The 27,022-nt window shown below is 42.1% G+C and overlaps 1 protein-coding gene and 1 pseudogene across 2 annotated transcripts; both read right to left on the bottom strand.

Annotated features, from left to right (window-relative positions):
- Positions 1-2,026: 2,026 nt before the first annotated feature.
- On the bottom strand, positions 2,027-20,493 carry LOC147899520 (uncharacterized; annotated as a pseudogene). The gene is made up of 4 exons (XR_015541396.1): positions 20,243-20,493; positions 20,001-20,077; positions 17,095-19,908; positions 2,027-5,774 (listed from the first exon to the last, which is right to left on the bottom strand). The product of XR_015541396.1 is annotated as an uncharacterized LOC147899520 (transcript).
- LOC147899521 (uncharacterized) lies at positions 6,336-7,268 on the bottom strand. Its single transcript, XM_087377890.1, has 2 exons — positions 6,766-7,268; positions 6,336-6,625 (listed from the first exon to the last, which is right to left on the bottom strand). Exons 1-2 carry the CDS (start codon positions 7,085-7,087, stop codon positions 6,537-6,539), a joined length of 411 nt encoding a protein of 136 aa, XP_087234016.1. The 5' UTR covers positions 7,088-7,268; the 3' UTR covers positions 6,336-6,536.
- Positions 20,494-27,022: the final 6,529 nt, after the last annotated feature.

Below are 27,022 nucleotides of genomic sequence, written 5' to 3'. Positions count from 1 at the left end.
AGCACACTCTATGTGAATGCTGATTTAAAAAATATGGCCCTCCAAGTTTGTGAGGTTTGTTAGCACTTTTGAGGTGCTAGAGCAAGTCAGCTTCTCCTGTAATTTTTTAATTCTCTTTTAGGTAGTACAGTTCCGTCATGTGCTATTGTAGAGACAGTCACATTCAGAAGAGGTGCTTTGTTTTGCACTTAAACTAGATTAGTGATCAATTCTCAAGCTATTTGCCTACTCCCAGGGCAGGCCCAATGAATCTAATTCATCTTGTTTTATTTATTTCTGACAGGAAAGTACTGACAGTCAGCTTTCTGACAGGTGAGAACTGACAAGTAGACACTTTTTTTAAAAATAATTATAACTGACTGCTGTCTAAGTAACCATGTCTAAGTAACCACAGTCTGGTTAGGCTAACCAGTCTAGTTTGCTGTGGACTGGTTATCTGAACAGATTCTAGTCAGACAAGGGAATACTCATCCACATCAGCACCTCAGCCTGCACTCTGCAGATCTGCCACATTTAGCATCTACCAGGTCATCATCTGCAGGCCTGCTACGTGTGTCAAGACTCAAGTCACCACGTCAGCACACTGTTCTGGCTGACACATCAGCAGACTGGCTAGCTCACAGCGTCACATCAGCACGTCGCTGGCCACGTCAACCTGCGTAACAGGGATGATCTCAGAAACGACGCGGTAAATGATTTTCCCTAGACCTTGCATCAAACATCCGTGAGCATGCCATGCCAATGAAACTGATTCGTCATATGGTGGCTTCGCCGTACGTGACCAAGGACTGGCTTTCCATCAACCCTGAATTTCTGGTCGACGTTAGCTAGCACTTTGCAGTTGCTATCACGAACCTGTCTATCAACGGACCACCCAGGCAGACATACTTCTAGGTGTCGTTGCACTGCACGTTGCTCAACAATTACTTGCTGATAGAAATTCAGGGCTTGGAGCTTAAAAAGTCGATTTTAACGTAACTCAAACATACGTGGACACGAACTCCCGTCCAAATTCGTGTGCCAAGCGATCAGAACTGGACGTCACAAGTTGGAACTAGGGGTGTCGCATTTCCAACAGCTCCCAAACGTGGGTATGCGAAATCATTTACCTTTGTCCACCAGTAGATTGGACCCCTTAGAAACTTGGATCGTCACCCCCCTTGAGAAAAGGCCGTAAGCTTTACGCTCTGATACCAATATAACCTTTTGAAAATCTGAATGCTCTCTTTCTCACTACTCTCTCTCTCTCTATCTCTCTCTTTTCTCACTCTGCACAACAAAAAGGCCCAAGACAAAACGTTGGGCTGGATCCCCTCGAAGGTCTTTAGGGTTTTCCCAAAAGCAATACTCCTCAAAAGATCCCTAATCCTAACCCTACCCAATATATCTCAACATAAAATCTATACATTTTGGAAGGAGTGTTTTAGGGCTTCAGATAATCATGAGTTCAAGCCCCAGGGGCAGCTAAGGATTCCATCTTGGTCGCCCCATACAGGGGCGCTGTTGGCACTTTCAATTTCTACACAATGCAAAAATAATAATAATAAACAAAACATAAAATCCATGAATGAACCCTCCAAGATAGGTCTCACCACCACATAATTCTACTCCTTTCAGGGTTTTAGTGCATTGGCATGGCCACATGTTATCTCTTAAGAGTTTGTGAGGTTCAAGGATGAAGCTATGATGCAACATCCCGCACTCCTCTGAGGGTTTTAGTACGCTAGCATGGCCGGATGTCATCTCTTAAGAGTTTGCGAGCTTCAAGGTGAAGCTACAATGCAACATCCCACACTCCTTTTAGGTTTTTAGTGCACTAGAATGACCACATGTCATCTCTTAAGAGTTTGAGAGTTTCAAGGATGAAGCTACCATGCAACATGCCTCAGAGTGCCCAAGGTCAATTGCAATTTCATTCAAGGAGCCAGGACAGGACTGTGAATTGATCCAGGTGGCTTACAGCTGCTGCGATTTGCACTTTCAATTTCTACACAATGCAAAAATAATAAAACATAAAATCCATGAATGAACCCTCCAAGATAGGTCTCACCACCACATAATTCTACTCCTTTCAGGGTTTTAGTGCATTGGCATGGCCACATGTTATCTCTTAAGAGTTTGTGAGGTTCAAGGATGAAGCTATGATGCAACATCCCGCACTCCTCTGAGGGTTTTAGTACGCTAGCATGGCCGGATGTCATCTCTTAAGAGTTTGCGAGCTTCAAGGTGAAGCTACAATGCAACATCCCACACTCCTTTTAGGTTTTTAGTGCACTAGAATGACCACATGTCATCTCTTAAGAGTTTGAGAGTTTCAAGGATGAAGCTACCATGCAACATGCCTCAGAGTGCCCAAGGTCTATTGCAATTTCATTCAAGGAGCCAGGACAGGACTGCGAATTGATCCAGGTGGCTTACAGCTGCTGCGATTTGCTCTTCAGACCCTGTATTTGCTTTAAATCGATTGCAAGAGGTACTTGGATCCTTAGGGGCTGATTTCAGTAGTATCAAGGCGCGGTTTAACCGCTTCCCTTGGTGGCATCAATGCAAAGAGTCCTCCATTTGAAGCAGGACAGTTGCGAGCTTGAAGCAGACTCGCCGCTACCCAGCTGGGGTTGTAATTCTCTATATTATTTGGCCCATACCCCAGACTAGTGGCCCTACTCGCTGCTCCTGTCCACCTTCCCACTGCTGGCCCTGCACCAGTCCACCTAAGCCTGCTACAGCACCTGTCAAATCCTGCAGTACTGCCAACCAGTATATTTCCTGTCTGCTCCAGCGTCCATACTGCTTCCTTCCCATCTGGCTGTTCTTTGGTGCAGCCTCGCCAAGGGTCTTTTTGCTGCAGGCCAGGGTGGTCTTTGAGGCAAGCCTAAAACTAATGCGAGAAAGAAAATGGTAGTCAATCTGCTGCCCACATGGCAGCTCTCATTCTGCCCTCTCCTTTCAGTCCCAGAGGGTATGTCATCCTCCCCCATGTCCTCCTCATATAGGGGCTCACAAGTGGGGAGGTGACCCTCATATTCCAAGAGAGACAGCACAGTATGCAGGGAGATGGAGGGGGAGGGGGGGAGAGAAAAGGGGGAGTGGAGAAGAGGAGAGAGAGTGTGCTCGCCATTTTGCACCCAAAAAAAACACACCCATTCTCACTATTTGCCCTGCCAGAATGCATGATTTGGAAATCCAAAGCATCATTCGAATGCAATTCTAGACATTAACTTCCTCCCCCGAATCCTTATCCCCTTGGAAAATATATTTTTGCTTTGCGTATGTCTTGTATCCCCCAGAAAAAATGTATGGACCATCCTGCTATCTTCAGTACACCAGCTCTGTCCTGGCTTCTTCCATGCTTATTTTTTCACTCTTATTGCCTCAACCTTCTTCAATTCCACCTGCATTTCAGCATCTGCATATATGTTATACATCAATGCATAAGATGGACCATCCTTTTCATCCAGCTGCACGGCATGTTCAAAGGCCAGTCTCCCAAGCTCCACATTACCCCACTTTTGACAAGCACCCAACACCGTATGCCATATGACAAGATTCGAACGGAAAGGCATCTTATTCACCATCGCTATTGCCTCATCTAATTGACCTACACGGCCAAGGAGATCAACCATGCCAATGTGGTGCTCAATGGCTGGAGTAATGCCATAGTCTTTGCTCATGGCCTCAAAGTACTTCTGGCCCTTATCGACTAGGCCCACATGACTGCATACAGTAAGAACAATAGAGAATGTAGATCCAACTGGCTCTATCCCTTCTCCTCTCATTCTCTCAAGCATATGGAAAACAGCTTTACTTTCTCCTTGTTGGGCATATCCTGTGATTAGTGCATTCCATGAGACCTCATTTCGAAGTGGCAGGTTGTCAAACGCTTCCCGTGCTTCTGCAAGTGAGCTACATTTCGAATACAGATCCACCAAGGAGCTGCCAACAACAAGGTCTCTTTCAAACCCCTTTCTGACTATCTCGATGTGTATTTCTCGGCCCGTGTCCATGGCTCCTATGCTGCCACAAGCTTTCAGGCAACAAACGTATGTGATAGCATCTGGAGAGATACCCTCCACTTGCAGCTGTTCCAAACAGTTCAACCCTTCCTCACCAAGTCCCTGCTCAGCATATCCTGCGATTAGTGCAGTCCAAGAGACTACATCTCGAACAGGCAGCCTGTCAAACGCTTCCTTTGCTTCTGCAAGCGAGCCACATTTGGCATACACATCCACCAAGGTATTGCCAACAGAAGGATCTCTTTCCAGCCCCTTTCTAGCAATCTCAGTATGTATTTCTCGGCCACTGTCTAGGGCTCCTATACTGCCACAAGCTTTCAAGCTGCAAACAAATGTAACAGCAGCTGGAGAGAGACCCTCCAGTTGCATCTGTTGGAAACAGTTCAATGCTTCCTCACCAAGCCCCTGCTCAGCATATCCTGCAATCAAGGCAGTCCACGAGACAATGTCTCGGACTGGAAGTTTGTCAAACACTTCCCGTGCTTCTGCAAGTGAGCCACATTTGGCATACATATCCACTAAGGTGTTGCCAATGAGTTCTCCTTCTAGCGCCTTTCTGGAAATCTCAGCGTGTATTTCTCGGCCCTTGTGGATGCTTCCTATGCTGCCACAAGCTTTTAAGCTGCAAACAAATGTAACAGCATCTGGAGCAACATACTCCAGTTGCATCTGTTCAAAACAGTTCAGTGCTTCCTCACCATGCCCCTGCTCGGCATATCCTGCAAGAAGTGCATTCCACGAGACTACATCTATAACTGGCAGATTGTCAAACACTTCCCGTGCTTCGACAAGCGAACCACATTTGGCATACATATCCACCAAGCTGTTGCCAACTACAAGATCTTCCATCCCATTTCTAGAAATCTCGGTGTGTATATCTCTGCCCTTGTCTATGGCTCCTATGCTGCCACAAGCTTTCAAGCTACAAGCAAATGTGAAAGCATCGGGAAAGAGACCCTCCATTTGCATCTGTTTGAAACAGTTCAGTGCTTCCTCACCAAGCCCATTCTTGGCATATCCTGCAATTAGTGCAGTCCATGAGACCTCATTTCGAACTGGAAGCTTGTCAAACACTTCCCGTGCTTCTACAAGCGAGCCACATTTGGCATACATATCAACCAAGGTGCTGCCAACAACAAGATATCTTTCCAGCCCCTTGCCGGCTATCTTGGCATGTATTTCTCGGCCCTTCTCTATGGCTCCTATGCTGCCACAAGCTTTCAAGCTGCAAACATATGTGACAGCATCTGGAGCAAAACACTCCAATTGCATCTGTTTGAAAAAGTTCAGTGCTTCTTCACCAAGCCCATGCTCAGCATATCCTGCAATAACTGCAGTCCAAGAGACCTCATTGCGAACCGACAGCTTGTCAAACACTTCCTGTGCTTCTGCAAGCGAACCACATTTGGCATACATATACACCAAGGTGCTGCCAACAGAAGGATGTCTTTCCAGCCTTTTTCTAGAAATCTCGGCATGTGTTTCTCGGCCCTCGTCTATTGCTCCTATGCTAGCACAAGCTTTCAAGTTGTAAACAAATGTGACAGCATCAGGAGAGAGACCCTCTAGTTGCATCTGTTTGAAAATTTTCAGAGCTTCCTCACCAAGCCCATGCTCGGCATATACTGCCATTAGTACATTCCATGAGACCCCATCTCGAACTGGCAGCTTGTCAAACACTTCCTGCGCTTCTAAAAGCGAACCACATTTGGCATACATATCCACCAATGTGTTGCCAACAAAACGATCTCTTTCCAGCCCCTTTCTGACTATCTCAGCATGTATTTCTTGGCCTCTTTCTGCATCTTTCAGCCTAGCACAAGCCTTCAGGACAGCCACAAACGTGTACTTGCTAGGGTTCACGGAATCCTCCTGCATTTTCAGGTAGAGGTTAAGGGATTGCTTTGAATTGCCACATTCGATATAACCCCTGATGAGAGAAGTCCAAGAATACACATTCCGATCAACCAGCTTGTTGAAAACCTGCTGAGCTTCACACATGCTTCCAACTTGGACCAACATTGGGACAAGGTAGTTCCCAAGAGATCTATGATCTTCCAGGCCATGTTTGCACATGAAGGCATACAAACGCTTGGTATAGGCTAGATTTTTCTTTGTTCTGCACTTGTGCAAGATGCATGTAAGGTTTTGAACTGAAAGCAGCCGGGGTATCCGTTCCATAGAAGTGAATGCCTCCTCTAAGCTCGGCGTTTCCCATCCATTCTTCTCGTGCATTTCTTGTGCTCTAGATGCTTTCATTTTTACAATGCTGGCCTTGCCACAATCTTCCATAAAGCCACTCTTTTGGGCCTGATTGGTGGATGGTTCGGGCTTCGTCTCAAGCATGTCTTTAACGCAACCTGGATTGTACCAGCCGTCTATCCGTGGCGAATCCTTGGTAGGCAAAACCTTGGTAATCTTATGCTTGAAGTCTGGAGATCTTGGGTTTGTCTAAGATTCAGAAGGGACTCATCAGAGCAGCCAATACAGATTTACCTCTGCAAATCATTCAGTTCAAACTCGTCACGCACTTACTTTGGCCTCTAGGTTGTCCCACCACTGGAAACTCTCAGTGAAGTACTCCTGCCATAAGCCTTCGGTCCCTGACCTCTCTGCGAAGCACGACCACAACTAAACCCATTGCCAAAAGAGGTGCAATGGCTGTCTCCAAAATATAACTTTTTCCTACAATCGCCCTAAACTACATATGTAAAAACGGAGGATCTTAAAATATACTAAAGGACGGCCGTACCTGAACGCGAACAATCCTCCGCCACTGTTCCCCCGTCCTGGGGGGAAGCTGTTGGAGATCTAAGGCTTGATTGCCTGCGCAGATGAGCTGCCAACCAGTAGAGGTCTGGATCTCCACTATCAAGAAACCACAGAGCACGCATCTGAGCGCCGACAGGGCTACAAAGGTTCCTTGCGGCTGCGTCAGACGAATGGCAGAGAAATCCTGTGTATATGGTCATGGTTTTGGGGAATCCAGCCAAAACTAAACAAGTCGTCATGTACCAGCGCAGCAATTCACTCCTGGATCGTCTACGAATCTTTCCCGGAGAATTTGAGGTCATTGCAGGTAGTAGTCCTGACGAAATACAGCATCCTCAGATTTGAGTATCATAGTTTGCTCGTTGGAATCGAGGGATGAAACTGGCCAAGGAAAGAAATTCTCATCTATGGCTATTTGTAAATTGTAAGCAATATTATTATACCCTTTGAGGTCTAGCTCACGGTCAATGTGTATAAATCCTATCTATCATGTGCTATTTGTATAACCCATTATCTAATCCTATATATCATGTGCTATTTGTATAACCCCTTATCTGTATATTTATCTTTAAAACAAAACTCACCCTTTTTCTATTCAATCTTGTGAATACACCCTTTTATATGATAGCCTTCTATATGTGAAAGTTGTGTGAAAAGGGGATTTAAAAAACTCCTTTTGTTGAATCCACTTGCTATATTTACATATTTATAAGTAATTCTCTTCTCTTCTCCTCTTCTCTATTTTCATCTCTTCTCTATCTCTATCTCTATATTTCTACAGAGAAGGGTGCCATGTGGCGAGCAATGGCACCACTCTTTTGTGCAAGTTGAGGCCCTCCACATGGCATGCTCCCCTATAATTTCAAAATCCTTAGCGCATTTAATACATGTGCTTTGCACGGGTACAAAACTAGTATTAGGAAACTCCCATGCTTATCAGGGATGTTTCATGTTTATTATGTTAATTTAACTTGAAATTTATATCATAACGTTCTGAAAGATGCTAATCAGGATCTTATTTATGGTTCCTTGATGGCATATAATGATTAGAGAAGGAACCATTATGCCCACCTAGGGGTTGACATGGATAATGGTTGAGTTGGTTCTTGCTTGCAGGCCTAACATGAGGCAATCTCATGACTGGTTGAGAATTGATCAAAGGACAACAGGGCCTTTGATTAGTCTATATGCTCCCTTGGCAGTTGCTCTAACATTTTATAAGCTTTTTAATGCCAGCCTCTTATTATTTATTGTATGGTTGCATTTGATTTACTTGTACATTGAAAATTGATCAAGTAGTGTAATTGATAGGACAAACACACACATGTATATCCATTGTAAGATAACAAACATTTTACGACTAATGGGTATACATGATTTGATTTGATGGGGTTTCATGCCTAATTTTAGCAATGGAGGCCAACACTCTCCCTTGGTTGCTAGACCTTGATGTTTGGATCAACATCAAATTGTTGGCGGAAAACATTGCCCTTGGTATGTATAAGTTACGAGGGGATCTTTTTTTTTTTTCACCCTTCTGTTGTGGAGTTAGCATGCTAAAGGGACCAATTGATGGTGAAAACTTTTACTCCTCTCCTTGATTTGTAAGTAAAAGTCTCCAATTATCACGAACAATCTATTTATATTTTTGAAGTTTTAATATTAATAATCTATTTATATTCTTGAAGTTTTAATATTAAGTGGGAAATTATAAATTTTCTTTTATTACTTTTATGGATGACCTCAACTAATTGGTTGAAGGGTGCTCACTTGTTACACTCTAAACTAGTCCCTGACTGATTGGTCGAAGAATTCTTTCATGAATATGGGGACTAGGCTACCTTCCACCGACTAGTTGGAGAGGTTTACTACTTCTACTTATGGAATTAGATCTGCTACCATGTGGAATGGGGTTGTAATAAGCCATAAGAGTTACAATATTTTATTTTACTGGTACTCCCAAGCCCCATTCTTTTCCATTCTAATATGAGTTGGATGTGATTTTGATTAATAATTTATCTTTTTATATTTTGTAATGAATGTAACTTTGACTTGGACAGTAGTCCAATCCAATCCATTGTGAATGTAACTTTGACTAGGGTAGTAGTCCAACCCAATCCATTGTGAATGTAACTTTGACTTCTTTTCCATTCTAGTATGAGTTGGATGTGATTTTGTTTAATAATTTATCCTTTTATGTTTTGTAATGAATCTAACTTTGACTAGGGCAGTAGTCCAGACCCAATCCATTGTGATGGGTAGACTGCTGCCCTCAGTTGGATTGTGTGTTGGACCTACGGGAATGTGGTCCATGGGAAACACACACACCCCCCCTCCCCTCGAGGACCTTTGCAGTCTTAGGATGTCTCTATAAATTGACACTTGATTAGACTTCCCTTGGGGACCCTTAGCACTTGTTCAACACTTTGTTGACCCTTGATATTATTATTGACATTTACCACCATGGAAAGGGGATTGGTTTTGTCTCCTTGTGATCCTTGGGTGTGCATACACCTTGGTTGCCCTTATGGGGGGAGATGGAAGGTTTGTAATGTGGTTCTTGTTGGACCTAGCATCTCTTGTCTACAGTGGATTGGAGACAATTTCTCACTTCTCTATATGATTTACACATTATTTGAATGTTGATCCTAATTTTATAAGAAAGGGCTTTTTGACTACAGAGGTACGAATGTACCCCATGGGCAATCATGTTGGTATCCCTTGAACTCATGTATCATTACATGATGATAGAATTGTTTGATATTATTATTGACATTTGCCACCATGGAAAGGGGATTGGCTTTGTCTCCCTTGTATTCCATGATATTAGGTCTTGGTATACTCAGAGGAGCCTGGTAGTCAATGATATATGAACCTTTCAGAGTTTTAATACTATGTGTATTTTTTAATGTTACAAACCATATGGGATGGTTGAGAAGGATGGATGCTCATCAATTTTTGGAGTATGCTAGCAAATGGTTCAAAAGATTATTGGAGACTTAACCTTGACCAAGCATGACCCCATAATTATATTCCTTATGGAATCTTTGGAAGTCCCATCCCTGACTCCTCCAACACTCATTTGCCCCATCTCTCTACCTGCATGCTGCTGGCTCACATCACCACTTCACCTCAAACTTGCTTGTCGCCATTGACGTTGCTACCACAACATGTCTCCAACCATGACCTCACCAACCACATCTACTATATAGCCCCCTTTCCCTCCGCCCCCCTTTTCCCCCCACCCCCCTTTTCATATCCCACTAGCTTTTTAGTTTTCTCTAACCTCTTTATTAGTTCAAAAACTTATATACCCTTCCTCCCCTCCCCCCTCTCATCTTCCACTAACCTTTTATTTATTAGTTCTATTTTTCCTCTCTCACCTTTTATTTATTAAGTTTTAAAACTTTTGGAAATGTTCATGTTCTCTTCGACTGTAATTGACTTGGAAATTCTTATGACTATAATTAAAGTTTTCTTCCACTTAACCCATTCTCAATTGTCTTATGCTCATGCTTATTATTCTCTCTTTTTCCCATTGTAGGCCCTTTAAATTCCCCTCCATATTAATTCAATATTAACTTGCTAAACCCAAGATAATTCTCCTTGTCCTACACTCTTCCCCCAATCCTATTGATACTCCAATTTGCTTTGCACTCATAATTTTACATCTAGGTTGATAAGAATGTGGTTAAGCTTTTATTTTTATTGTGACCCTAATAACAAGGGAGGGATGTTTATGACACCTGTCTTCCCAACCAAGTTTAAAGTTGGTTCTTACCATTTTTCTTGTTGGATGGTGGTAGGCATGCAGACTCCGCTCTATAATAAAAGTGATGCTTGCTACGACTTATCAAAGCAAAACTTGTTTGTGTAGTCATGCATTCTACAAACCTTTTGCAATTTTGCCCACCTATTGTTTTTTTTGTGAATGTTTCACCTACATGTTGAGAGAATTTTGTTAAATTACAATAGTTTACTCTTTTGTGTCTATTACCAAAATTGTTTTCATTTCACTATGAAACGGGGTTTTGTTGAGTCTTCACACACATATAAAATCAGAATTCCTTTACTAAGGAATCGAAGCTATTTTTATTGTTTTGGCCAACTCAAGTTGATAAATTCAAACAATGTTTGTGTAATTTCACTTTCTATACGAAGGGAAGTATTTTTTGTTGGTTTGTCCAATTCGAGTGGGTAAATGCATAATGGTCTTTTTTTCACTTTCTATACAAAGGGAAGTATTTTTTGTTGGTTTGCCCAATTCGAGTGGGTAAATGCATCAAGTTAGAAAGTGAGTGTGCAGGACCTTATACTTGATTGGATTGAGCTCATGGAAAGGTCATATAAATATCAAATTCCACTCGTCTCTTTGATTCAATAATAAATAGGTTTTTTCAATCATTCCTTCACTAAGGGATAGACTTTTCATTGCCTTGTACTTGATTCAAGAAACCAGTATATAGGGCTCTCATACATAATGGGAATGAGCTTGTCCTTGCAAGGCTACATAACCATTGGATTCCACTTATACAACTAATTCATCCATAAATGATCTTTTTCCACAATTCCTATACCATAGGAGACAAATTTTACCAATTCCAATACACCGAATGGGTAAGGGACCTTGAGTCAAGCAATGTGTGTGCAAGGAACTCATACTTGCTGGGATTTAGCTTGTGAAAGTCATTTCGATAGTTTTTGTACCGAGGGAAACATTTTTCACTTATTTGTGTGTACAAAATGGGTACCGCGCTTGAGTCAAAAAGCGTGTAACACCCTCATAATTGAAACAATTGAGCTTATGCGAGGTCCACATAAGCAACAAATTCCACTTGGGCCTCTAAATCAATAATAAATTATTTTTTTAATGCTTTTATACCCAGGGATCAAAATTTTCACTAATTTGGGTGAATTCCATCTCCCTCTTTTCACTAAATTTTTCCCTAATCTGGGTAAATTCCATCTCCCTCTTTCCCTCCCCCTCCCTGCCCAACTCTTCTAAACTTCCTTTTCCCTCCTTAAATTTCCTCTTTGCTTCTAAATTTTGATTACCCCTTTGTTTACATGAGGTCCTTCATACTTTACGTGAGCGTGCCCTTTGATCAACAGGTCAAGATTGTCTCGTGGTTTGAGGAAGCGAGACAATAGTTCCAACAGGGATAGATAGAAGGAGAAGAGTGCCCTTGCATAGTTACTCTCGAGATAAGAGAATGAATATATAGAGAGAGATGGAGTTGTACAGATTGCAAGTCATTGGTCCTTTCTCGTAGAGACTGTAGACTGCAAGTCGCATCATAGGCCTATGGCCATTTCTCATAGAGTGAGAGGAGAGGATGACTTGGGAGGAGGGGTTATGAGAGATGTGGTGGCAAGCATCAGGCCTCAAAGTCCACCATCCAGCCATCAACCCTACATTACAAGATTAACATTGGGCATAGTGCAAGATCAAAGCAAAAGGTGAAATTGGGTCCCTCGTCACAACAAAGTCTAAGTTCATGACAAACTTTTCGAACCAAGATGACATGAAGCAGGAATGGGTCATAAAGCAATTGAAGGAGTTCCCCATGCCCAAGTCTTAGTCCTTAATGTGTAGGTGAATGCTAAATAAGATGATGCAAACACTCAAGCATCACAAGAGAGACCATCCAAGAGTGGTCAAACATGGTTGGTCAAAGTCTCCCACTTGCAACAGAAGTGATTGGAACACTACAAGAAAGAGTTGAAGAAGTACCTCAGGCTCAACAAAAAATAGAAGGAAATAGTGCAAGTGAGACTATAGAAGGAAACAGTGCAAGTGAGACTATAGAAGTCTAGCACATCCCACTTGGATTCAAGAGGAGTGGATGTATTCTACACTTTTTATGTAAACTCTCTCCATCACTACCCTTTCTATTTGATAAACCCTATTGTTATGTGGACAAGGAATGGAGCCAGGCTGAGAATGCATGCAGGACTATGACTATGCATATCAATCTGTGATGGTAGAGGAGGACAGGGGGGAGGACTACTATGGTGTCTTCATCAATGGAAGTAGCCATTCGTTTTAAGGCTTATTTTTTGTGGCAGTTTAGCCCCTAAATTCAAACAATAACATTTGAATTCGATTTGAGCAAGAGAGGACAAGGGATGAGCATCTCAAAGATGCATGCAAAGAGGATATATATGACCATAAGACCACAAGCAGAGGGGATGAGGATGAAGATGAGGACAATGAGTACAACTATGATGAAGAGATGACACATTAGCAATGGGAAGTGTATGATGAGGGCCTCCTCTTTGGATTGGGTCTCTTGATGTAATATATGCTTTCCTAGCTTAAGGATTGTGATAGACACTTCTTATTTCCAAAACCTTGTAATAGAATGCAATATAATGGGAAATTTGGGATCCAAATTTGCCCCTGCATACTATTAAGATAATATAAACTTTATTCATTTAATATATTCTAGGTAGCTTGGGCAAAATGGGGCACTGGGCCAATGCCCTAATTTGCCAATGCAATAAAACAAAATAAAAACATAGCATCAGTATAAGCATGATACAATTTACCACGCTTTTTTCAATGCTTTTTTTGCAATTATTCCAATGCAAACATCGAAGATTATTTCGACATTACATTTTTTAAATCAATAGCGATGGTAATACTAAAAAGCCTTCCATTAAAATTTCTATAAATGCTTAAGCCTCAAAATGGCCCCCTTTTCCTTGTAGTTATATATTGACCATTGCATGGCACATGATTGTTAAAGTGTGCATCTGTACTCTTAAACCATACTTATATTGTTAGATGGTGATGAGACTTTGTAGAGACCCTCTTTTAGGTAAGGCAGATACACTTGCAAATGTCCACATGTGTTCGTCATATGGTGGGGCATGCATACTTGGTCATTTTTTATCATGCATGGTCCATATGTGCCAAAAAAACCATGCATCGATATGCTTTTATTGTATTCTAAATCCTTTAAATGTAATGGCCCTATATCCTTTAATAGTTTATTTCTCCAAGGGATTTCCATAATTGACACGCTGTTCAACCAAAAAGTCTTACAACAAGAATTTGAGAAATTAATTCTAGAAATACTCATGTATTCATGAAAGTGTCCAAGTTGTTATGTTAAAAATATTTTTTCAAAAAATATTCAGGGGAACATATCCTAATAATATGGAAAGAAAATGTGTACATGCACGTGCACGTCCATGTGCACACACATGGGTGCGTGTAAGGGATAGATAACTGCATTTCTTTGACAAGAAAATATGAACAAAGCAAACATGACAACAATATATCATAGGAGAATCAAAGCCTGGCAACTAACCCAAAGGAGACCTAAGCTACTCATTCAACAACATAATAAAAAGAAAACAACAAGACAAGTCGACAAAGGATGTGGTAAGAAGGTTCTTTTGTCCTTGAGATGCTCCATCTACCTATATACTTTTCATCTTCAAGATATCCAAAATACCTTGGTAGCCTACCATGTTCCAAAAAATCATTTAAAACCCAAAGAGGAAGGAGAGTTGCTCTTGGCGAAATTGCTTTCTGATATCTTATGGTGGTGAGGCCTAACTTGACATTGCCACTGTAATGAGCTTGGATGATGCGTCCGAGGTTGAAGACCTCTTAATACTTTCTTGGAACTTGAGAAACTGATCCTAAGAAAAGGGCCCAGTCTGCAGCCATGATAGAAAACAATGCATGCTTCTATATATGTTTGTTGCATGGACTGAAGGTGGGTGACGAAAGATTTGAATGACGTTGGATTCAACTTTTGTTTTTTCTAAAGAAATGTTGGATTCAACTTTGAACATGATGTCTATGCTCCAAAGCGGTACTTTAGTAATTTTAAGCAAGGTTCACCAAACTAAAAACGAAAGTCAACTTTTTGTTTTCCTTTATATGTGCTGGCAACTGATTAGAGCTATCTGGAACTATCGCAACGATTTAGTCTTTCAGAGAACCCGAGTTGGGAGACAAATTGCACCTGAGGTGATCCAAGACATTCAAAGGGCTTTGCAGCATTTTGGTCACAAGAATGAAGCTATGAAAAGCTTAAGCTGTATTTGGTTGTAAATGCCTTTGTGCCTGCTTATGCCTGTCTGAAGGCAGCCGGTTTCTTTACTTTGTACAGTTCCTTTTTCTTTCCATAATACAATTTTGGTTTGTTCTGCGCAAAAAAAAAAAAGAACTTTTTGCTTTCCTTGGGGCTTGTTTTCACTGATGGAAGGTGCGCGAAGTGACAATTAGTTCAAGCCAATTGAACCTCATAAGATATTGAGAAATAAATCTTACCTGAAGCAAAAGGCTAAAAAAATTCAAGAGAACAACTGAATCCACATAGTTCATAGGTCACTCTGCAATTGTTTGCCATGACAAACAAGTACATAGTTGCACATGGTTCAAACAAGTGTAGTTTCTTTCATTCCAGAATTTTCCATGTTAGGTGCTCTCTCTCTCTCTCTCTCTCTCTCTCTCTCAACTCTAAACCCTAGCTAGCTTTCTCAGCTTTGTCCTGGCTAGGCGCACCTCCATGGCCCAACTTGGGGGTTACATACAATGCCATGGAGGGTAAGCCGCGTCAATGCAACTAATCAGCATTCTTCCCTTATAGGTGCCAATTCAGCTTTGACGTTCCTGCAAATCCATAGCTCCAGCCTCAACACAAGCATTAGCTTTAGGACTTTTCACAGTTGTTCAGCTTCAGCCTTCGTGCAAAATCTCCAGCAGCCTTAGTGCAGATTTGAGCTACTTTAACACACCATTTAGCTTCCCCCCACTAGGTAGATATGTTTGAAAGACAGGTGGCAAGATTAAAACTATCATCGTCACAGGTGCCATAATGTCACAAATTCAGCATCCCATGATGAGAGAGTTTTCTTCTTCAACAGTTGGTAACACTACTTCAAAAGAGCATCTGGACCTGCATTGCCAGAACAGTAGTGCTACAACACAAAGCACGATCCAACTCAATTTTATATTCCTCGAATACACCCCACCTATATTTGCATCATTCTAGCGTAAACATTTCAAATAAGGGGGACACTGCTACTATAGATACACTAGCCCCACCAACAGTCCCCACAAGCACACATACCTTCCTTAAAAGACATGAAGTGGTTTGCATCCCCAACAACAATAGTTTGCTACTCTATCTTTGAAATCCCTGCCGCATGAAAGTACAAATCAGGGGGACACTGCTGCTATAACACAAAGCACAATATGACGCAATTGCATTCTCCTTGAATACACACCCCCTCTATTTGCATCGTTCTAGCATAAGCATTTCAAATAAGGGGGACACTGCTATTATAGATACAATAGGACCACCAATAGTCTCCACAAGCACACATACCTTCCTTAAAAGACATGAAGCAGTTTGCTTTCCCATCAAAAATAGTTTGCTGCTCTATCTTTAAAACCCCTGCAGCGATGATCGCATGAAAGTCTTTACAAACCAGAGATTCTTGACCACGTATGGGTGTCCTCTTGAATACTTAATTAAAGCACACCCAACAGCCAGCTTCTTTGTGTCCCCCATAACATATCTTTCTTTGCATCAATGGACGTGTCTCCTGACACCCAGTCTGGGGAATACCTTTCTCTCTAGTTTTAATAGTTTTACATGTGTATTTGGGAATGTCTTGTATCCTCCAAAAATGAATGCACTACCTGTTACTCTCAGTCCACCAATTCTGTCCTGGCTTCTTCCATGTTTGCTTTTTCAACCCTCATTGCCTCCACCTTCTTTGCTTCCTCCTGCATGTGAGCATCTGCATAGATGTTTGACATAAGGACATAAGATGCACCAACCTTTCCATCCAATTGCACTGCATGTTCAAAGGCCAGTATCCCAAGCTCCACATTACCCCACTTTCGACAAGCACCCAACACAGTATGCCACGCCACAAGACTAGCTTGGAAAGGCATCTTCTTCACCATCACTATGGCCTCCTTTAAATGGCCTGCACGTCCAAGGAGATCAACTATGCCAATGTGGTGCTCGATAGTTGGAGTGATGCAATATTCTTTGCTCATGACCTCAAAGTATTTCTGGGCCTTATCAAGTAGACCTGTGTGACTGCAAACAGTTAGAACAATAGAGAATGTGACCTCATCTGGCTTTATGCCTTCTTCCCTCATTCTCTCAAAAGTATGGAAAACAGTTCCACTTTCACCTTGCTGGGCATACCCTGCAATTAGTGCATTCCACGAGACTGCATCTCGAAGTGGCATCTTCTCAAACACTTCCCATGCTTCAACAAGCGAGCCACATTTGGCATACATATCCATCAAGGTGTTCCCAACAACAGGTTCTCCTTCCAGCCCCTTTCTAGAAATCTCTGAGTGTATTTCTCGGCCCTTGTCTATGGCTCCTATGTTGCTACAAGCTTTCAAGCTGCAAACAAACGTAATAGCATCCGGAGAGAGCCCCTCCAGTTGCAACTGTTCAAAACAGTTCAGCGCTTCCTCAGCAGGCCCGTGCTCAGCATATCCTGCACTGAGTGCATTCCATGAGACTACGTCTCGAACTGGCAGCTTGTCAAATACCTCCTGTGCTTCTCCAAGCGAGCCACATTTGGCATACATATCCACCAAGCTGTTGCCAACAACAAATTCTACTTCCAGCCCCCTTCTGGAGATCTCAGCATGTATTTCTCTGCCCTTGACTACGGCTCCTATGCTGCCACAAGCTTTCAAGCTGCAAACAAATGTCACAGCATTTGCAGACGGACCCTCCACTTGCATCCGTTCTAAACAGCTCAATGCTTCTACACCAAGCCCCTGCTCGGCATATCCTGTAATTAGTGCAGTCCATGAGACTACATCTCGGAATGGCAGTTTGTCAAACACTTCACGTGCTTCTACAAGCGAGCCACATTTAGCATACATATCCACCAAGGTGTTGCCAACAACAACAACTCCTTCCAGCCCCCTTCTGGAAATCTCAGCATGTAGTTCTCGGCCCTTATGTATGGCTCCTATGCTACCACAAGCTTTCAAGCTGCAAACAAATGTGACAGCATCTGGAGCGACCCCTTCCAGTTGCAGCTGTTCAAAACACTCCACAGCTTTCTCTCCAAGCCCGTGCTCAGTATATCCTGTGATTAGTGCATTCCATGAGACTACATCTCGAACTGGCAGCTTGTCAAATGCTTCCCTTGCTTCTGCAAGTGAGCCACATTTCGCATACATATCCACTAAGGTGTTAACAACCACAAGTTCTCCTTCCAGCTCCTTTCTGGAAATCTCAGCATGTATTTCTCGGCCCTTGTCTATGGCTCCTATGCTGCCACAAGCTTTCAAGCTGCAAATAAATGTGACAGCATCTGGAGAGAGACCCTCCAGTTGCATATGTTCGAAACACTTTAATGCTTTCTCACCAAGCCCATGCTTGGCATATCCTGCAATCAGTGCAGTCCATGAGACCTCATTTTGAACTGGCAGCTTGTCAAACGCCTCCTGTGCTTCTGCAAGAAAGCCACATTTCGCATACATATCCACCAAGGTGCTGCCAACACCAAGATCTCTTTCCAGCCCCTTTCTCGCAATCCAGGCGTGTATTTCTCGGCCCTTATCTATGGCTCCTATGCTGCCACAAGCTTTCAAGATGCAAAGAAATGTGACAACAGCTGGAGAGAGACCCTCCAGTTGCATCTGTTCAAAACAGCTAAGCGCTTCCTCACCAAGCCCCTGCTCAGCATATCCTGCAATCAGTGCAGTCCATGGGACCTTGTTTCGAACTGGCAGCTTGTCACACACTTCCCGTGCTTCTGCAAGCGAGCCACATTTGGCATACATATCCACAAAGGCGCTGCCAACAACAAGATCTCTTTCTAGCCCCTTTCTCACAATCTCAGCGTGTATTTCTCGGCCATTATCTATTGCTCCTATGCTGCCGCAAGCTTTCAAGCTGCAAACAAATGTGACAGCATCTGGAGAGAGACCCTCCAGTTGCATCTGTTTAAAACAGTTCAGCGCTTCCTCACCAAGACCATGATCAGTATATCCTGTGATTAGTGCAGTCCAAGAAATCTCATTTCTAACTGGCACCTTGTCAAACACTTCCCATGCTTGTATAAGCAAGCCACATTTGGCATACATATCAATCAAAGTGCTGCCAACAGAAGGATCTCTTTCCAGACCCTTTCTGGAAATCTCGGCATGTAATTGTCGGCCCTGGTCTATGGCTTGTATGCTGCCACAAGCTTTCAAGCTGCAAACAAATGTAACAGCATCTGGAGAGAGACCCTCCGATTGCATCTGTTCCAAAAGGTTCAGTGCTTGCTCACCAAGCCCATGCTCAGCATATCCTGCGATTAGTACATTCCACGAAACTTCGTCTCGCATTGGCAGCTTGTCAAATGCTCTCCGTGCTTCTGCAAGTGAGCCACATTTGGCATACATATCCACCAAGGTGTTGCCAACAAAAAGATCTCTTTCCAGCCCCTTCCTGGCTATCTGGGCATGTATTTCTCGGCCTCTTTCTACATCTTTCAGTCTAGCACAAGCCTTCAGTATGGTCACAAAGGTATAGTTGCTAGGGTGTACAGAATCCTCTTGCATTTTCTGGTAGAGGTTGAGGGCATGCTTAAAATCCCCACATTCAATATAACCCCAGATGAGAGAAGTCCAAGAATACACGTTCCGATTAAGCAATTTGTCAAACACCTGCTGAGCATCGCACATGCTTCCAACTTGGACCAACATTGGGACGAGGTAGTTCCCAAGAAATCTATGATCTTCCAGGCTATTTTTACACATGTATGCATACAAGCGCTTGGTATAAGTCAGATCTTTCTTTGTTCTGCACTTATGCAAGATGCATATAAGGTTCTGAACTGAAGGAAGCTGGGGCATCCCTTCCATAGACGTGAGTGCCTCCTCGAAGCTTAGTGTTTCCAAGCCACTCTTCTCTTGCCGTTCTTGTGCATTAGATGCATTCACCTTTACTCCAGACCTGAATATAGCCCTGCCACCCTCCTGCACCAAGCAACGGTCTTGGGTCTGACCAGTGAGCTTTTTCTCGAACATGTCTTTAACCCAACCTGGATTGTACCGGCTGTTTATCCATAGCGGCTCCTTCGTAATCTTATGCTTGAAATCTGGAGATCTCGGGTTTGTCTGTCGTTATGATTGAGAAGAGACTCGTCAGAGCATCCAATCTACAGATTTACCTGTGCAAATCATTCAGTTGAGACTCGTCGCACACTCACTTTGCTCTCTCGGTTGTCCCACCACTGTGTGGGATCGATGAAGTACTCCTTCCATAAGCGCTCGGCCGCTAACCTGCCTGCGAAACATTAACACAACGAAAACCAATTGACAGAATTGCGTGTCTACTTTTTACCCCAGTCGCCCTCCTTATCCAGTTTCATAACTAAATTACCCATGTAGAAACGAAGATAGATCGTCGCCGAATTTTCTCAATTTAGATCGCTGCAAAGGACAGCAGTACCTGAACTCGAATGTTCCTCCAAAAGCGCTCCACTGTCCTCGGGGGAAACCATGGGAGAACTACGGCTTGATTGGCAGCGCAGATGAGCTGAAAACCAGTAGGAGGGCGGATCTTCGCAAAGGAAAAAACCCCCGCCACGTACCAGAGCGACAACAGAGTTCATTGCGGTTGCGTCAGGTGTATGACAGGGATCTGTGCCGCCTCCTGTATATACATTCATTGTCATCGTAATTGGAAAGAGGCTGCCGCAAAAGAAGGGGTGCTGGGGATATGTCTGTAAATCTTCAAATGTTTAGGCAGGTAGCATTGTGACATGAAAGGGAAATCTTCCCTCAAGTGAAACCACGTGTCATGATTTAAATTCTTTAGGTGTCAATATTAAAATTCTATTTTAAAGATAAATATTGTAATGACAAGAAACTGCCATCCCTCTTCTTCTTGGCTGGCTGGCGAGTGTGCTTCTCCATCCCTTCAAGTCTCTGCTTCTTTTGCCTTCAATGAGTGAATTCCCTGAATTTTGCTTGTCTTCTGTTCCCTTCATTGCAATTCTAATCTCATCGCTTCGACGCTCATACTCATTGCGATAATCAAATCTTGCTGTTCTAGTGTACATTGGTATCTTTGTCGTATGCTGCTTCGATATTGCCATAGCAGTAGCTGCTGTTGCTCCTGCTTTGCAATCGGCATCGCCTGGTAAGTCTTTGAAGCATTTTGCAATCATTCTTCGTTTGGTTTTCTGCCCCTCTATTTGGGTTTCTTCAAAATTGTTCCCCTGGCTATGGCCGATGCCTGCAATTCCCTCTTTGGTGGTAGTGAACTCCTCCTTTGGTGGTGAATTTACTGTCCCTCACCGTGTCCCTTTGAATGATTCTACCCCGCGTTGCCTCTCCTTCCTCACCTGGCAACTCTTTGAGATTTTCTACTACAATATCTGCATTGAACTCCTCCTTCGGTGGTGAATACATTGTCCCTTTTCCTACCTCATCCCCTTCCCCCGATTGATCCCACCCCCCGCTGCTTCTCTTTCCTCTGCAGGTGACTCTAGAGAGCTTCTACCTCCCCTTGGTCGATCCCACCCCCAGCTGCTTCTCTTTCCTCCGCAGGTGACTCTAGAGAGCTTCTACTATAGCATTTGCCTTGAACTTCCATCTCGTGATGAATTTACTGGCTTTTCTCTCCCTCACCCCCTTCTTCCAATCGATCCCACTCCTTCGGTTGCCATGATTGTGGAGGTCATCTTGAGAATGGAGTTGGCTTTTCTCTCCCTCACCCCCTTCTTCCAATCGATCCCACTCCTTCAGTTGGAAGAATTGGCTATTACAATAAAGAGATCATGCAGCAATTCGTAGCTTCATTGTATCAATTTCTTTTTTAGTCTCATAGACCCTTTGGTCTTCGGAAGACTAATAAAACCTTTCTTTCTTTCGTTCAGATAGAATGTGAAAATTTGGGGCTTTATCAATTTCGGGTATATTTGTATGTAAAATTTATGGTTTTGCTTGAAAACTGCATTTTGCAGACAAGCAAGTTGACATCTGCAAGAAATCAAAGTTTTGCAGATTCGTCTATAGGCATTTTGGGGCTTAAGCTACTGTTGTAGCTTTTTGAGGATTCAGATTTTTAGACTTAGTGTGAGTCAGCTGTTTGGGGCAGATTGCAAGCATTTTCTTAACTTTCGTTTACATATAATGATGGGTCACTAAGGAGGAGATGCATTTGGGGTTTTGGCACATGAGGACAAGTTGGATACTGCTGGTGGAGTTTTATGGTCAAAAAATTGTTGCTTGCAAAGAATTTATAGGGACATGTCAGTGGGGATGAGCAGAATCTGAAACGTATATGGGGTCTGTTGCTGTTGTCCCTATTCCAAAGTGTAGGATGGACTCAAGGTCTGGACTCAAGGTCATCATGAGGTGGGCTAACATTGTGATGCTTCAAGGATGGTGCCATGAATCAGGCATGTACTTGCTAGTCTTGAACCCTTCCTCATGCTAGTCTAACCACTCTAGAGGGCAAGCTCAGGATTTCAAGCCCTACGATGGCTGCTGCTACTCACAGTCCTACAAAGAAGTGTAAGCATGTGCCTTGTGTCCTCTGACATAAAGAGAGCAATACAACATTGCTTCTAATAGTCAATGACTCGGCTCACGTCCTCTAGACAGAGGCATCTCAACAGCACATGCTCACTATCCTCGACTAACAGTGATGCCATGTGGCCTCAACTCCTTCCCCCGTCTCAAAACAAAACCTGTGGGATGATCCCCAAAGCTATCCCCTAGCTATATGTACAAAGTGCAATAGGTATATCTATGTGTATCTCAGTACCTAGATAGGCTTACCCCTGCTGCCTTTCCATTTGCAAGGAAGGCCTTGTTGCCACCATTTCCATTGGGCAGCTTCTCTTGGGCTTCATCTTGGAGTAATAAAGGATGAAGCTCCTCAAATGTCATCAAACTAGTCCATTGCCCTGCTTCACAATTGTGAAACCCCTTGAAGCCTTTGGGAAGAGGGCCGAGTACTAGCATGACCAACTGGCTTGTGTCCACCTTGTGACCAATTGCAGCCAGCTGGTCATGTGTCTGATCCCCATCCTACATCTCATAGTGAATTGTTGATTCTCGAGGAAAAGGATGTGTGATGTATTGTTTGCCTCCTAAAGATCCTTCATCCAGGCCTCTGTCGCCCATATCTGCAAGCTAGATGTGGGGTTTGACCACGTCTGTAGTGGTGCCAATTATCATGGAGAGTGCCCCCACATCCCTATGTGTCCAATCTCGCACTGGTACTAGATCTGCTAGTGTTACAACTCTTGTTGTCAAATCCGTCGTGCCCTTGGTCTCCCAGATCACCAAGCAACTGCATATCTTCACCTTCGAGATGGGACAGTTGCACCCATCCAATTTCCCACTTTCTCCAAACTTGGGAATAGGAATGTGTGAAGCCATTTGCACGTGCTTGTGAAAGACTTGACAATCTCTGAACTAAGTGCAACATTGAAACAAAAAACTGAATTTATAGCACCTTACTGAAATGGAGTCTCCTTGCTGGAGAGATGCCTTCAACTAGTTTGTTCGAGCAGATCAAGAGGGTACCTCCTTTGGCTCTGATACCATGCTAGAGTTAAAGGGTCTACTAAATAGTAACCCTATGCAGCAGAATGTTTTTCAAGCTCTTACTGATCTCTCACACAAAGTGGGTGCACACACATGCTGAAACCTCACTCAGAGAAGTACAGCATGAAAGAGAGGAAGAAGAACTCAGACCAGCCTGGTTGTCGCATCCAATCTATACCTGCTGTTGTCTATTAGTGAAAGTTCTTTGCATTCAATTTTTAAAAACAAATAAAAAGGTTTGACCTTTTTTGAATGAGATTGTTGATATTTTTTCTGAGGCAATTCATGATGATTTACTCCCTGAGCAAGTAGTAGATCATGGGATAGAGTTAGTGCCAAGAGTTGTTCCTATTTCCAAGGTGCTTTACCATTTAAGTAAAAGGGGAGAGGAAGTAGTAGGTGACAACCATTAGAGTACCTTAGAAAAGCACAAATTCAGCCCAGATTTTTCCATGGTCTGCCCAGTTTTTGTGGTGAAAAAGAAAAATGGATCCATGCAATTATGCATAGATTGTTGTGCCCTTAATCAAGTGACATTTATAAAAAAGTATCCAATGCCTCACATTGACGAGCTCATTGACCAATTGCAAGGAGCTGAGTATTTTAGGGAAAAAAAATTACGCTCTGGATACCATCAAGTAAAGATTCATCCTGATGGTGTACCCAAAACTGGCTTTAGAACAAACTGGCTTTAGAACCCATAAAGCTCATTACCAGTTTAGAGTAATGCATTTTTAGCTAACTAATGCTCCTGCTACGTTCATGACTTTAATGAATAGTGTGCTTAGACCATATTTAAGTAAGCCTTTCTTGATGATATTCTCCTTTGCACTAAGCACGAGCATTGGAGCAGTTTTAAACTCACTTAGGCAACATACGTTGTATGCCAAACAATCTACTTGTGACTTCTTTTGTAAAGATCATATCATTACACTAAGCATAAGTATTTCAAATACTTGACGTTAGTCTTCAAGTTTCTTAGGAGACATAAGCTGTATGCCAAACAATCTAAGTGGTGCAGTCATGTATCTGGGTCATACTATCTCCAAAGAAGATTAAGCTATCCTAGAATGGCTTAGTCAGACCCCCTATAAGAGCTTCAAATATTCATTGGTCTCTTGGGTTATTACCAAAGATTTGTAAAGGATAATGCCAAAATTACAATACCAATGATGGATCAACTTAAGATAACATCTATGGAAGGTCTATTACAATGTGACGAGTTAACACTAGAGTATGCATTATTCCCATTCCTCTATCCTTTCGGATATGGTGCTCATGATGGCAAGATGTTCTTCAACGTATATTTAAAAATGAGAATATCAACATTGTTCTCCGTGTTCACTCTTTACAAACCATACTTATTATTGATGTACCAAATATGTCAATCTATTATAATAGCAAACTCTACTCAAACTATAGTATTGTAAAGAGATATTGACCAACAAAGATGACAAGATCCAAGAATATTTGAACAAGAGATAATTAGACGTATTCTTAAGTTTCAGATACCAAGTTATATTCTTGGATCTCCTTCATGGCATTGTAGAAACTTGAAAGATCTAATGGCAATTGTTGACACATGGGGCCTTCCCAATATATTCCTTACACTTACTGCAGATGAGGTATCAACCACGAGATGTGAAATTGATCAAATAGAAACCATTGCTAAACAATTCAATAAAAAATTCACATGGAGAGATTGTCTAGTTGAATGCACAGTGCTCTTCCATGTTAGACTGCAACAATTCTTAGCAAGATATATTTTGTGTGATAAAGGACTACTAGGTCGAGTCAACCATCACATCATAAGATATGAGGTACTATGCATGCACACATGATGCTATGGATAGATGAACAAGACATAGATATCGTATCAAACCAGATAGATACACATATCTCTTACATGAATGATTTTAATAACTGGCCAGAGAATTAAATTCAAAGAAAGCTTAACTATGTTGTTTTAACTATTGCTGGCAATCATTATACGATGAATTTTTTGGTTATTCCCATGGAAAAAAAGGCATATCCTTTATCGCTTGAGAGGCCTTGGATGAAAAGTGCCAAGGTGTTGCATGATTGGGAAACAGAGTTGATGACAAGTAAAACTGGGGAGAAGGAAATTCTTATTCCAAGTAACCCAAGTCAGGTATCTAAGAACTACAGACCTCAAGACGTGGAAGTCAAGGATCGATTTCCACAAGATGTTGAAACTCATCTTATGGAGCTTCATATCCTAGTAGTAGGAGAGATTGATATTCTCTTGATAGCTTTACTGACCTTAAGCAAATGATTAAGAAAGAAAAGATAGTGATGCAACAAAATTTGTATCCCGGTCATTTCAACAAAGTATATAGTTGGGAAAAGAGATATTAATAACCCTCAACTCACCATTGCAGTTGCTTCAAGAGCCAACTCAAGAACTAAATCTAAGATCAAAACATGAGCCTAAAATAGTACTCATTAGTGCTTATGTGGTTGATGATTATCTCACTAAAGTTGAGAATGTGTTCATCCAATATAAAGATGTTTTTGCATGGATCCATATAGATTTGAAAGGAGTTCTCACAAAAATCCTTCAGCACATGCCAAATCTATTAGGCAATAGAAGTACAGAATGAATCCAAATCATGCAAAGCAAGTCAAATCCAAGTTGGATAAGCTCATTCAAGTAGGTTTCATCTACTCTACTGATAGAAGTGATTAGATTTTCTCTATTATAGTAGTACCTAAGAAATATGGGAACTTTGAGTTTGTGTGTATTATAGAAAGTTGAATACTCAGACTGTACCAGACACTTTTCCTCTTCCATTCATAAATGGTATTTGGTAAGTTATAGGACATGAGATGTACTCGTTCATGGATGGCTATAGTGGCTATAATCTGTTTTTCATTGCACCAGAAGATCATATCAAAGCTACTTTTGTGATTGAATGGGGTGTGTACGACACTAAGGTTATGCCCTTTGGGCTCATAAAGTTATGCCACTAAGGTTATGCCCTTTGGACTCAGAGATGTACCTTCTCCTTTTCAAAAATTTATGGTGGATACTTTTAGGGATTACCTTACCAAGTTTATTGCTATTTATTTGGATGATTTCTGTGTTTTCTGGCCTTTACATTTTTTGAGTAAGATATTTGATAGATGCCAACAAGTGGGTATCTCTCCAAATCCAGCCAAATCTTTTTTTGTGTTCGAGTTGGTGTACTGCTTCGCCATGCCATATCTAAGGATGGAATCAAGATTGAAACTTCTAAGATCAAAGACATTAAGTCTGTGCTTGAACCAACTGGTTTGGCTCAACTTTGATCTTTTGTTGGCTTCATCATTTTCTATAGGCATTTTATTTAGGATTTGCTAAAATAGCTGCTCCATTATATGAGCTCGAGAAAAAGGATGTCAAGTTTCAATGGTCTCCTGAGTTGTTCAAAGTTTTCCATGAAGCAAAGAGCTTCTGAAACACCAATCCTCAGACAACCAACATGGGATGTCATATTCCATGTGTAATGTATATGCTTTTGGATATGCTATTGGGATCATTTTAGCTCAACTAGATGGTAAGATGGATTATACTATTTATTATGCCAACAGACTGATAAATGAGCCCGAGTGCAATTACTGTACCACTGAAAGACAAGCTTTGAGAATAGTTTATAGTGTTCAA

The sequence above is a fragment of the Dipteris shenzhenensis genome, chromosome 8 (assembly GCF_047967505.1).
Source record: "Dipteris shenzhenensis isolate YYH24624 ecotype China chromosome 8, Dip_SZ_1.0, whole genome shotgun sequence".
Taxonomy (NCBI): domain Eukaryota; kingdom Viridiplantae; phylum Streptophyta; class Polypodiopsida; order Gleicheniales; family Dipteridaceae; genus Dipteris; species Dipteris shenzhenensis.
Note: the sequence above shows the minus strand (reverse complement) of the source record. Positions and strands in the feature narration are given on the sequence as shown.